Source organism: Malaclemys terrapin, chromosome 4 (genome assembly GCF_027887155.1).
Source record: "Malaclemys terrapin pileata isolate rMalTer1 chromosome 4, rMalTer1.hap1, whole genome shotgun sequence".
Taxonomy (NCBI): domain Eukaryota; kingdom Metazoa; phylum Chordata; order Testudines; family Emydidae; genus Malaclemys; species Malaclemys terrapin.
This window is the reverse complement of record NC_071508.1, coordinates 137,872,093-137,885,741: the sequence shown is the minus strand read 5'-3', so window position 1 is coordinate 137,885,741 and position 13,649 is coordinate 137,872,093. Positions and strand designations below refer to the sequence as shown.

General features: G+C 39.7%; 1 protein-coding gene across 1 annotated transcript; it reads right to left on the bottom strand.

Moving 5' to 3' along the window:
- Positions 1-279: 279 nt before the first annotated feature.
- On the bottom strand, positions 280-13,545 carry LOC128837061 (coiled-coil domain-containing protein 170-like). Its single transcript, XM_054027893.1, has 8 exons — positions 12,449-13,545; positions 11,218-11,403; positions 10,083-10,400; positions 5,506-5,706; positions 3,513-3,686; positions 1,826-2,059; positions 1,471-1,689; positions 280-1,010 (listed from the first exon to the last, which is right to left on the bottom strand). Exons 1-8 carry the CDS (start codon positions 12,590-12,592, stop codon positions 825-827), a joined length of 1,662 nt encoding a protein of 553 aa, XP_053883868.1. The 5' UTR covers positions 12,593-13,545; the 3' UTR covers positions 280-824.
- Between the last annotated feature and the right edge of the window lie 104 nt (positions 13,546-13,649).

Genomic DNA, 13,649 nt, shown 5'->3' with positions numbered 1-13,649 from the left:
ACTGTTTGAAGAAAATTGTGTTTGCAATGCTTTCAGCATTTCGAACCACATACCTGTGTGAGCAGGTATTTTCACACATGAAATCTGTCCTCTGTCCCTCTCAGAGCCGGTTAGCAACTGATCACTCAGAAGCCTGTGTGCAGCTTAAAGTATCCAAATACGTGCAGACATTGGAAAACTCGGCAAGGAAGAGCAAGGGCAAGGATCACACTAAACTGATAAGATCTGCATTTTAATTTAATTTTAAATGAAGCTTCTTAAACATTTTAAAAACCTTATTTACTTTACATACAACAATAGTTTAATTATGTATTATAGAGAGAGACCTTCTAAAAACGTTAAAATGTATTACTGGCACGCGGAACCTTAAAGTAGAGTGAATAAATGAACACTTGGCACACCACTGCTGAAAGGTTGCCGACCCCTGATATCGTGCATGCCTTTTTTTTAAGTACTATAGATCATGGTGAAAATAATACACTTAAATTATTTAGTAGGTGGTACTCTTCAAAAATTGTTTGATGATTTGTCAAAGTTAATATAATGATACTTTATCCTTATATGGAGACTTTCGTCCACGGATTTCAAAGCATTAAACAAATAATTAAGGCTCAGAACACCAATTTATGGCAGATAAGTATTGTCTAGGGAACCTGAGCCAGAGAGTGCCCAAGGTATCATTGCAATTAAGTGACAGAACCAGGAATATAATCCAGACTTCCAGTCCTGTGCGCTAATCACTAGATTATGATACCTATGATATTACAGAAATCTAGAAATCCTCTCTAAAATCTAGGTTGTGTTCAGAAGAAGCAAAATACACATTACTGATTCTCAAATCCAGTTGTAAAACCACACGAAAATTTTGATTCATTGTTAGAAGTAACTTTAGAAATTTCATAGGCTTGTATAAGTTGCTTTAGTTGTCTGATGATCTCCTTGTCTGATATAGCCAATGTATTTATGCGAAATCCCATAATCTTCGTAATGGCTTCTCTAAAGTCAACAAGCTACAAAGAACCACAATAAGAAAGGCAAAAAATATCACTTACTTGCACACAATAATTGTAATAAGGAAGTGGACGTGATAAGAATGTTGCTAGAATCAGTTTTAGGGTAAAAAAAAATCTACACCTAGACAAATTTTTAATTAAAGCCCTAGAATTTTTTTCCTCCCCCCCCCTTTTAAAAAATCTGGATAAGATAATTTCTAATTACCTTTTAGGGAATTATATGGTGCTTGTGATATTCCTCTTTTCTTCTGCAACACAGTTCATGATATCTTTGGGATAAAAATCTTTTTTTTTTCAGGTTGTTGAATAAGTCTCTTAAAAACTCCTTAAGCTACCACTGTGTGAACTGAGTTGCAACTAACATGGGCCAGAGGCACTAAAAACTATTTAATCAGCTTTTTAAGAGTTGCTAAAAAGACATTAATGATTTGCTTTAATAGTAATGGGAGGAAAGTACCTGTTTTTCTCTTCTTGCTACTTCTTCAAGTGCTCTTTTTGCTATGTGGAGCTCATTAGTGACTGCTTCCAACATATGATGGGCCCTCTCTTTCTCCTTCCTTGCCTCATGTTCTGTGTAGTCTAGTTCTGTTTTCAAACTGACCACCTTTCTAGCTGCTTTCTCCTTAATCTTTTCAACTTTTTCCAAAGATTTACTGAGTTCTTCTATGGTTTTGTTCTGCAAAAAAATGTTTTTTTTTAAAAAGCTATGGCCTAAAAGACTAATTACCTTAGAAATAGAAGAGAAAACGCTAAATTCCCAGAATGTAATTAGCAGCCATTTCTCATCTGATTTTACAGATTGCTATACTTACTTTGAGATCATTTACACTCACAAATTTTGCCTGGAGAGTTTGATTTGACATTTTCATTTCACGAAGCTGTTCCTGAAGTTTCTCGGATTCTTTCTGGGCTTTCAGGCTCTGTGGCTCCTGCCCAGCATTCAAGCAGACCTGTTGCTCTTTTCCTTTTTCGAACTGTTTGATCTTCTCTGTCAGTTGTTCTATCTGCCAGTTCTTCATTTTGATTTTTTCCCTTTGAGAATTTATCTACATTAAGAGAGGGTTGATTTTTTTTTACAGGATATGCTATAAAAGATTTGAATTCCTGCTGTTAACATTTGACATTTCTTCTTACCTAAAACAAAAATACCCTAGTGAGTAGCTTTGAGTGAGAGGTCGGGATGACATAGTACCTGATTTGTCTAAGCCACAGTTGCCTTTAAGCATGTATATTGCTTTTCGGGAAGTCTTTCATGCATGTATTAGGTTATCATTTTAATAGGCTGACTTGTAATGCTTTAGCTGATGTTCGGGAAGTCTATTAAGATTCTTTAAGCACTGAAAATATTCCAGTATTCTAATAGTTGTTTTTTTCTTATATCACAGACCCTCCCTCTTCTCTTGTAAAGCAGGGGAAAGACCCAGCTTTGTTTGATAAAACTTACCAGAAAAAAAAAACATCATAAAACATCTGTGTGTGATGCACTTAACATGTTCACCCACTGCACTTTATCATGACTGCCAAGGAGAAACCCTATTTTAAACATTGCCAACCAGAGTTTTTCATCCAGTATTTGCTTCAGAAGAACCCCTAAATATGTTGGCTGTAGCCTTTAAACATTGTTGGCTGGAACCTTTAGAAATATTATTCTTGTTTCATCTCATCTCCTACCTGAAGAAGACTGAATACTGAAACATTACAACCACAGCTTGTCCTATGTATTGCATAACTCTGTGTGGCATGGAGTCCAACTCTGTGGAGGCACCCTTTAAAGTAGAGGACCGGAGAGGGTGGGGCAGGAGTAGGCTGAAAGAGGAGGAAAGATTGGGACAAACCCATCACTGCACATATCTTCAGTTCCTCTCCTTTTTACACATCCCTGCAGCCAGGGTATGTTGTACCACAGAGGGCTACTTCATCCACAGAATTCCTCTTCCTTCCTTCTCTCTCCAAAAAAGTACCCATTACTTGGGCTGAGTTCTTGTCCCTGAATTTAACCCAAAGTGTTTTCTGGGGTTAAAGTGTTAAACCACATGAAAAATGTTACCTTGGATTGATTATTAAGTTTTTGTGAGCAGTTTTATTTAGTAAGTATATACATTACTACCAGACATCGGGGAACAAACATTCATTAGGTGTAAAACTTGCCCAGAATTCCTATTTATAACCAAGTACTGAAATCATAAAGTAAGTGATTTGAAATATGCTATCTTTGACATTTTCAGGAAAATAACAAATTCCGTATCAGTTACCAAGATTTACAGTTCAATTGGAAGAAGAATGTATTTTCTATTTTTGATTAGGCTTAATAGGCATTTGAGTGAAAATCTACTTATCTCTGTATTTTTCAGTGGACATTGTCATTCGTCCAGTTCCTACAGTGGTTTATGACAGAAGTGCAGACATTACTACAAGACTAATACAGCTTAGTAATAACGATCAGCCATTCTCAATAAGAGAAATGGTCTTTAAAATGTGAAAATGAGATTTTACACTGACCTTCTTCTGCAAATTAAAGATGCAGTTCTTGTTCTCAATAAGATATTCTGTATCCAGTTTACTGAGCTGTTGTGCTTTGTCCAAGAGCATTTCATATTGGCAGTGCAGACTTTCTGGTGAGCTAACCTGATTAATCTGTAGCTTCTCTGTCAGCTCTTGTAGAAATTCCATGTGCTGCATAAGAAGCCAGTGAGTAAAATGTATTAAACAAACTTTAGCATGATTCTAGTCAAGGTTATAAATAGGTCATTTAAGAGTAATTTTCTTTTTAGTTTCTTTTGACTTGTTCCCCCCCCCCTTTTATTACTTCACATCCTTGTTATTTGAAATACATTTTCTACAAAGACATTTATAAATTTTTCTGTATAAGTATAAAAAATGTCCATGTGACAGAGTGCTGGGAACTAGGAAGTGAGCCAGAACTCTGATCACTCTGGCACTAATTGGTTCCCCAGAGAGGTCTGATTGAACTATCTAATCAGGCTGGCAGGCTCCTGCACTAAGGATTCATTAGCCGATCAGCTGAGTGCTGATAAAAAGGCACAGAAAGGAAGTGCAGGAAGAGAGGAGCAGGGTTGCCTGAGCTCAGACTTAGGGCTTGTTTACATATAAACTGCTACTGTGGCACCAATGCAATGCTTCAGTGAAGATGCTACCTATGCTGACAGGAAGGGTTCTCCTGTCAGTGTAGGTAATCCACCTCCCCAAGAGGCAGTAGCTAGGTGCTGTCTTCACCGGGGGTTAGGTCAGTTAAACTGCGTCAGTCAGTGATACCCCTGAGCAATATAGATATACTGACCTAATTTTCTAGAGTAGATCAGGCCCTAGAGAGCACACGAGGAAGGGAGACTTCTCCTCTTGGGCTCTGGGTGAAAGGGCTGATGGTACAAGGGATGTTTTAAGTAGTATTGTTGCATGAACTGTAAAGATATTGATGGAGGGAACTTAAATAAACTGCACAGGGTGAAAACCTAACCAGTGAAGTCTGAACAGCATCTGTAGTGCTAGACCAGGACCAGGAGCAAAGTACGCCCTGCTATAGTACATAAAGACTCTTTAAATTGTATTCCATAATACAAAATGACATACCTACTCCTACAATTTTTAAGTTTCTCCCCATACTTATTCAGCTGGCGCATTATGGGAGTGTTTGTTAGTCACAATCAGTTAAAGCAGGCTAGAGAGTCATCTGCCTAGATGTATTATAAGATAGATGCTACCTAACAGCAGGAGGAGCAAAAAGGGGGAGAAAGGAGAGAAGGCCCTGAAACCAGTGAAAAGCGGGGAGGTTGTGCTGTTGGCTTCCCTTTCCCCCATGGCAAACCTTCCATACAAACACTGCCTGGTTGCAATGGCATTGGAACAATTTTTAGAGTGGGGGTGCTGAAAGCCATTGAACAAAATAGTAAACCCTGCATATAATGGAAACCACTTCAAGACAGGGGGTGCTGCCACCCACAACATTGGAAAGCTGGGAAAGGGAAGGAGCTATGCAGGGATGATGGGAAGAAAAGAGAGATGATGGAGGAGGAGGAAAATGTAGAGATCCATCTGAGAAAGCATGAGAGCAAATAGTAAGGGGACAGACGGGAAGAGATGAGAGTGTAAAAAGGAGAACGATGATGTGAAGAAGAGAGTGGGATAACATGGAAGGTAAAAAGAAAAGAAGTGTATGTTGTTTGTATCTCTCACAGGACTCTAATCCCTCACTGGCCACTAGCACTGGAAATCGGCCAATACATTTACACACTGGGCCTTTTTCCTGGAGTCTGTCCTTGCAGAACCTGTGCGTGCCTCCTGCAAAGTGCTGAGCACCCTCAATGCCAATGAAAGTCCATGAAAGTTGAGGGCTGTGTCAACATCTTGCAAGACTGGGCCCTCCCTGCTTTCTACCCAGTTCCTCTGCACAATCAGGGCTCAATGCAGTTTGACTCTGCAGGGTCAGTGTTTCTGTTGCGAGAAATCGGTGTGAACTTTAAAGAAGTCTCCTTACTTTCTTCCTTTCAGAGATAAATCTCTCTAAGAGCAAATCTTCTGCAGCAAGCTTTTTTTCCACGCGCTTTAGGGATCCCTTTTGTTTTTGAAGCACTTCTTCAGCTTTGTAGGATTTACTCAGCGCCTCATGATATAGATCACGCTGCTGCTCTAGCTGACTGGTTAGTGACAGAACTTTCTGCTGCAGCTCATCAGTTTTCTATGAGTAAAAGACAGCAATTTGACACTTTGACATACTTGTTACTTCCTGGCATCCTTATGTTCTGATACATCCACCTTCAAGAGAGTTTCAGAACTACTCTTCTTAGGGCGAAATCCCTGCCAGCACTGTGAGGGTAACCAGAAACACAACCCAGTGTGTGCTCAGCCATCCTATGCAACATTCCAGGATGCAGGCTGCTCTTTTGAAAAGGACCAATGTATATCTGAGGCTACTGCATGCTTCCAATGGCAGAATGTGCACTGACTGCTGAGGGACTGTCCATACCCCCTAGTCAGCCAATTATGCCCCATTTTGGGACATTTTTCATGATCGGAGTCCATCCCCCTCCCAAGTCCTCTATTGTAGGCTAGGTAGGAATGCTGCCCTGCTAAAGAACTGGAAGAAAGAGGTTACCTCTCCTAATGCACTCATGCAGCACAGTGCAAAATTTGGACTATATATTGTCACAAACATCATAATAAAGCAAATGCTATTTTGTCCAATCCAAGTTAGTTTAAGAACATTGGACTGTCATATTGGAAGGGATCAATGGTCCATCTAGTGTAGTATCCTGCCTCCAGCAATAGCCAATATCTGATGTATTTGAGGAGATGAAATCCTCCATAATGCTTCAGGCCAATTGTGCAACATTTACTCCTGGGGGAATTCTGTGCCAAAAAATTAAAAATTCTGCACCAAAAAAACCCCCAAAATTCTGCACACAATATTTTAAAATTCTGCATAGTTTTTGTCAAAATAATGCAATAAAATCCAGCTAGTTTCAATTATTTGGTAATTTAAACTACAGTACAATGGATGGAGAATGGGAGTGGGGAGCATTGGAGGAAATCACCAAACCCCTCTGTCTAATAGTAATGTAGCTAGTATTGACCCTTTACTTCTAATTATTAGTCAAAAAATATATGCAGCCATATGCTCAGTGTTACATCATAGACAACTGAAGAGCAAGTGAGCGCTGGGGACTCAAACTCACAATTTATACTGGCTACTGACTATCTCCAAAAAGGTCAGTTGCAAACAGTTCATGGAGCAAATTTTGATAGGAAATTTTTTTCAGTCCAAAAATTTTGACCAGTTCTAATCACTAAAATACCATAAGCCTTTATAAGGTCATACTGTCCTTTACAATAAGTTTCCTTTACACCACTCTGGCAATGTAAAGGAGCCTTAAAATTTTTACACCTGTTTTATACTCGTGGGGGAATCCACTAAGAACAATAGGAACAATTCACTAAGCAGGCAGGTTGCTACCTTCTCTTCTGCCTGAGGGAACAGAACCTGCCCCACGCCTACCTCTTCAGAAATACCCCAAACCCCTGCCCTGCCATGCCGAGTGTGCTGCAATAGCAAGCAAGAGAGACAGAGTGTCTCTCTCTCTCTCACACCAATGACTACCAAGTGTCCCCCACACCCAGGCAGTGATTTACGTCTCTACCGGCTGCTCTGGGTACCCAAACTTACCAGTCTGCACTGCCAGGGAGTGGACACATGACCGCTCCTGCGGCTTCCCTTTGCTTCCCCGTCAAAAGACATTTTTCTGCAGGTAAGCAAAGAAATCTGTAGGGGCCATGAATTCTGCAGATGCACAGTGATGCACAATTCCCCCAGGAGTAAACATTATGCCATATAGCAATAGTATGCTGAATATCTTTCTTGAAACCAATTGCTTAGGCCATGATGTGTGAACAAAATCTTAGAATATTTAACTACATAGTGTGACAACAGATGCTATTCTAATTCATATTGGAGAGTATTTTACTTTACAATTTCACAGAAGAATCTTGGCTAAGAGTTTGAAATTTTTGAGGAAGAGACTAAATATTACAGACCTAATGGCAAACATGTTGCTAAATATATCATTACATTTACTGACAGTTTCATTGATATTTATTTACAAAAATATTCATTTACCTTTCTTTTACAATGTAGAGGGGGAAATATTTAAAACTATTACTGCAAATGTTCTTCCAATAATTTCTCTTGATTTAGAAATGGATGGATCTTCTCCATGATCAGATACAGCATTGGCAGTTCATTATTTTCTCATCTTATTCAATGCCACAATGAGTGAGACACTCCCCCGGCTCAATACTCAGTACATATTGTAAGTGGGAGACCGAGGTGGCTGTATCAGCACACCAAAGTGTTAACAGGTAAGTGCTACAAGCTGTTTTAAGACTGACTTTTCAAATTCAGTACATCTGTGATCTACAGATTAAACTAAAGTCAATGAAGTTTCACTAGGAATGAAACTGGCCCATTGTCGTTATAGGATTAGTCACAAAATAAAAATATTAATCCATCTGTAATTTAAAGCAAGGTCATATGATTCTTTGTTGCTTCAGTAAGAGTGAGTTTATATTGCCAAAGGTTATTTTCTTTCCATTCTTATTTATGCATATAATACTGTTAGTGTTACTAAGCTATTTGTATAAAATTAATTTGTGCATTTCTGCTAACGTGCATTATTTTTTAGTTAGCTCTGGCCTAAAAATAAGTTCTAGTAGTAAAGAGACACAATGGGCCAAATTTACCCTCTGCTATACTGGCGTAAATCTGGAGTAACTCTACAGAAGCTACTGGAGTTAGGCTTCTTTTCATAACTGTCTCCCTGATTCCCTTCTGCCCCCCACAAACACTGAGCAAAGCTCCAACATAGGAAAAAATGAGCTAATAGATTTTTAAGACCATTATGACAATCTAGTTTGACCTCCTGAAAACAAAGGCTATAGATTTTCACCCTTATTGAGCACAAAGGGAGACAATTTCACTTTGGTGTGTGTAGGAATTGTACAACGTGCTGTCTTCCTGCAGTGATCACATGGTGGAGGAGAGAATGCTTTTAAAATGAGACCTTCTCTCCTTTTACAAAAAAATTAAATGCGGTTTTCTGCATTCTACATCTTCAACTCACTATGTGTGGGAATCAAAATTAGTGTACAGGTAAACATTTTGTTCTAGCTGTAAAAAATTGTTGAAACACTATGTTACCTCTCAGCCTTCAGTTTTACATAATGAAATCCATTTGTTTGCTTTCTTGAACTGTTCCTAAAATATAAGTAATATATGTATATTTCTTTATAATATTGTTTTGTTGTAATAATACAACAAATTCATTCCTGCTGTCATCCCACTAAAGTCAGCAAAGTTTCAGTAGAGATGAATATGTCCCATTGTTTTTATTCACAAAATAAAATAAGACCATAAGAATGTCCGTACTGGGTCAAACCAATGGTCCATCTAGCCCAGTATCCTGTCTTCCAACAATAACCGATACCAGATGCTTCAGAGGCAATGAGCAGAACAGGGCAATTATCAAGTGACCCATCCTGTCATCCAGTCCCAGCTTCTGTCGGTCAGAGGTTTACGGACACCCAGAGCATGGGGTTACATCCCTGATCATCTTGGCTAATAGCCATTGATGGACCTATCCTCCATGAACTTATCTAACTCTTTTTTTAACCCAGTTATACTTTAGGCCTTCACAACATCCATTGGCAATGTATTCCACAGGTCGACTGTGCATTGTGTGAAGAACTACTTCCTTGTGTTTGTTTTAAACCTGCTGCCTATTAATTTCATTGTGTGACCCTTGGTTCTTGTATTATGAGAAAGGGTAAATAACACTTCCCTATTCACTTTCTCCACACCATTCATGATTTTATAGACTTCTATCATATCCCCACGTAGTCATCTCTTTTCTAAAATGAATAGTCCCAGTCATTTTAATCTCTCCTCATATGGAAGCTGTTCCATATCCATAATAATTTTTGTTGCCCTTCTCTGCTCGTTTTCAAATTCTAATATTTTGGGAGGGTTGGGAGGGTAGGGTGAACAAAATTGCACACAGTATTCAAGGTATCAGTGTACCATGGATTTATAGAGTGGCATTATGATATCTGTTTTATTATCTATCCTTTCCTTAATGGTTCCTAACATTCTGTTAGCTTTTTTGACTGCTGCTGCACATTGAGTGTATGTTTTCAGAGAATGATTCATTATGATGCCAAGATTTTTTTCTTAAGTAGTAACAGCTAATTTAGATCCCTTCATTTTGTATGTGTAGTTGGGCTTATGTTTTCCAATGTGCATTACTTTGTACTTATCAACATTGAATTTCATCTGCCATTTTGCTGCCCAGTCACCCAGTTTTGTGAGACCCCTTTGTAACTCTTTGCAGTCACCTTTGGACTTAAATATCTTGAGTAATTTTGTATTGCCTGCAAACTTTGCCACCCCACTGTTTACCCCCTTTTTCAGATCATTTATGAATATGTTGAACAGCACAGGTCTCAGAACAGATTTACCAAAATGGCATTCATAAATGCTAGCTTTGATAGTACTGTACTCACAGATTTCCAAGAATGTTCACTGTCACAGATTTCTTGTATCCTTTCTTTAATAGCTTTCTCTGTCCCAGCCACAGTTATAAAGGTGTTGCTCAGGAGTGTAGCCAGTTGACTGATGAAGGTTTGATATAGGGTCTGTGTAGTTTTAGTCTCATACATGGAGGCATGCAGAGCTCTATCTAACTCAGTGAATTTTTTCTCTTTATGGAGCAGTTCTTGGCAACAGTTATCCCAAGCTATTTGTTTGTCTTTCAATCTTTCTAAGAGAATGGTGTTATTCCTTTCAAAGGTCTTCTTGGTCAATACAGCCTCATCCTTCTCCTAAAGGCAAGAAAATTACAGTAACGCAATATTTCTCAGTCTGTCAGCATGGCCTCTTTGGAGGGGTTCCTGTTTCATTCAGACGAGGATCCAGGATAGGTTTTTCAACCTCTTTAAATAATATCTGTGCTGCTAAAGCATTCAAAGAGGGTTATTGTTTTCTTATTGTGATGGACACAATTTTGCCAGGTATAGTTGTGCAAACGAAATATTTCAATCCTGCCAAATGCGAAAAAGTCATACCTTTTCTCCTGAGTTGTTCACCCCAAAAATAGGAAAAGGAGTGTCTTTAAATCTTGATATTTCACTACCTTTTGTCAGGCCACCACTAGAATTTTTTACTTGAGCCTCACACCTGCATGGTGCATGATCACTGTCCTCGTCATTGTGGTGTCTGCTTTGGGACTCTCTCTGAGTCATCCATTAGGCCCCAAATTAATATGAGTCAGCCTCTGTTATAAGGCCCAACACCAAAGAGTCTGTTTACACTAGGAAAATTACCTATTGTTGACAATGAGAGTCACAATCTGCCTTCCACCTTGCTCAACATAGAAACTACTCTGCACCAGGTCAACAACTGGTGCAGGGGACTTCCTCCAGCACACCTGCATGGCTATGCTAGCTGGAACAATGGAGGCACATAGCAGCCCTGCAGAAGCTGCTCTACTCCACTCTCTGCACTGTTACTCACAACACAGGCAGCCAATGCAAAGGAATAAGGGAGGGTCTTGCTCTCCCTTGTATGACCAAGCCCTTATCCACTATACTATATCACTGATAGTTGGTAAAAGAGATACATGGAAAGTATCGTCCTTACCTTCTTTAGTATTGCCAGTTGTTCAGTGTGGCCAGCTGCTGTTTTTTGCTCCTTTTTCATTTCTGAAACAAGATTCACTATTGTTTCCCTACTAGCTTTAAGCTCCATTTCTTGAGTGGCCAAGGCTTTTTCAAGAAGTGCAATTCTTGTCTTTTCTAGTGAATGTTCCTTCAAGAGTGTTGGAAACTGCATAATAAAAGCAAACCATCTACTGACACAGCTTCAATATTTGATGCCATTATTATGCGTTTAACTGGGGAATAAAAACCAATATTGAAGAGACACAAATTTAAAATGTGCTGTTGGAACATGAATTTCATTCAACAGAAAAGTTTAGCAGCCTCATTTCTTTATTTCCTCCATCCCTTCTGCTCATTAATGTACCTGTGGGGTCCCCAACCAAGCATGCAGTCTCATGGACAAGTAATGCACTGCAAATCCTGCAAGTAGTAGTATTGCATCTGAGAGGGCTTTTGGTTGCTCTAATGTACATCAGCTGGCTGTGACTCCCAGGGACTCTCCACCAGTTGGAGATCACTGGAGCAAAATGGTGATCCTGTCATTCCCCTCCCCCAATATGCCAAGGGCTGCAGATGGGATGGCACATCTTTTTGGAGTCCTTTGTTTTCAGCACACTGGAGTACCTGCGGGAGACACCCCTTCCACAATACCTCTCTCAGCCAAACTCCATCTCCATAGATATGAATAGAGGGAGACAGTGGGGGCTCCAGGCCTGTGGAGGAGATGCTGTTTGTTTCGCTTAGTAGAGCTGCTGATGTTAAGAGTGGTATTCCGTAGGAAGTGTGCTGTGGGTGCAGATTCCACTGTTGCCTATACCACTTCCAATAGTGTGGCTGGGGCAAGAGGGAAGATGCTGCACTTCAGGTATTTGAGGTAGGAGCTCTGGTAGCCATCTGATAGTGAGGTGCCAAACATGGCAGAAATTCCACAAACATAGCTGTTCTCATGAGATTTACACTGTTGTGTGAGAGTTGGAAAGGTCCCTTCCAATTTTGGATTTGACCTGGGACCAAAAAATTTCCTTTAAAAAAAAAACAGGCTCACTTGGCCAGAAACTAACCATTGAAAATGTTAGGCAATAGCTTCATTCTTCAGAGTGCTCAAAAAAGCAGGGCAGTCAAAATTTAACTTACAATAGAAACTGTCACAGCATGTCACTGCAACACTCCCCGTAATCTCTGTAAATAAATGAAGAGTAGAGTACTCGTACCTTTATTACTAAAAATCCCAAAGGATCTTCTTGTCCTTTGATATCTATATTCATGGAAGAGGATAACTTGTCTGTGACCTCTGCCAACTTCTTCTCCAAGCTGGCCACTTTTTGCTCTGCTTTTTCTCTCCTCACCAGAAGCATCCTGTATAAAACATACTAACATTCCACAAACCAAAACCTCACGGTCAAAAGCAATAGCTAGGGATAAGCAAATGTCACGGAGCTTGAGGGCTCATATATATCTCAGAGTATATTTTGGATTCTCTGGGTGAGCAAAGCAGGTTCAAGTTAGGAAAACATTTCCCCCCGTGATTTCAACCCACCATATTTATCAAGGGAGATACATTTAAAAAAATAATTTCACTAACTAAAGAGCAGCCTGAGTATCAGTGATAGAGGAACACTCCCAAAGATAGACTGTCATAGCGATGGTCCTATATGCTATATATTACTGAAGACACTAATTACTTTTCATTAAAATAATTGGAAGTGCTATAGACAGGTCTTCAGGCCGCTGACAGCATTTTAACCATTGTGTTGTCTAAATCTCCTGAGAGCAGCTGTAGAGGATGTGGTGGTTACCATGTGTATTTTAGTACTCCCCCTATTATTGCCACCAGTGGAGCTGAATCAATGGTAGCAACCATGGTAACCGTAAGGGAAACATCTTAATGTAGACAAGGCCCTGGCTAGATCAGAACCTGATCTCCAGGGCTACAAGCACTCCAGATTCCATTTTACACCAGAGTGTACAAACAACCAATGGGATCCAAAACAGATATGGGCACAATCAGGCCCCCAATGTATTTTAAGGTTGGAAGGAGGCCAGGGATCACTACAAGGTAAGATAGTGGACTGACAGGAGGGACTATGCGGATAAGATCTCTCCCAGCTTCCAGACACTCCCATTTAACACTTATGACAAAGCCCTTGACCCTCCCACAGTACAGCTGAACAGTGGAATATGATTGAAGTTTAAGACTTCAAATGGGATTGTAGAAGCAGGCCTAGATAAACTCTTTAATCTAGCGAACCCCAGCAGTGAGGGACATGAATTAAAATTAAGGGAACAGCAAGCAAAGTAATAACTTAAATGCAAGCGACAAAGAGTCCTGTGGCACCTTATAGACTAACAGACGTTTTGGAGCATAAGCTTTCGTGGGTGAATACTCACTTCGTTAGATGCATGAGTATTCGT

Bases quoted from the DNA above. Each gene is read 5' to 3' on its own strand.
- LOC128837061 (XM_054027893.1), bottom strand. From the start codon at position 12,592: ATGCTTCTGGTGAGGAGAGAAAAAGCAGAGCAAAAAGTGGCCAGCTTG. The intron at 3,687-5,505 runs GTAAGGAGACTT...CTTCTTATGCAG, and splicing joins TTATCTCTGAAAGGAAGAAA to CACATGGAATTTCTACAAGA. The intron at 2,060-3,512 runs GTCAGTGTAAAA...CTCTTAATGTAG, and splicing joins TCTTTAATTTGCAGAAGAAG to ATAAATTCTCAAAGGGAAAA.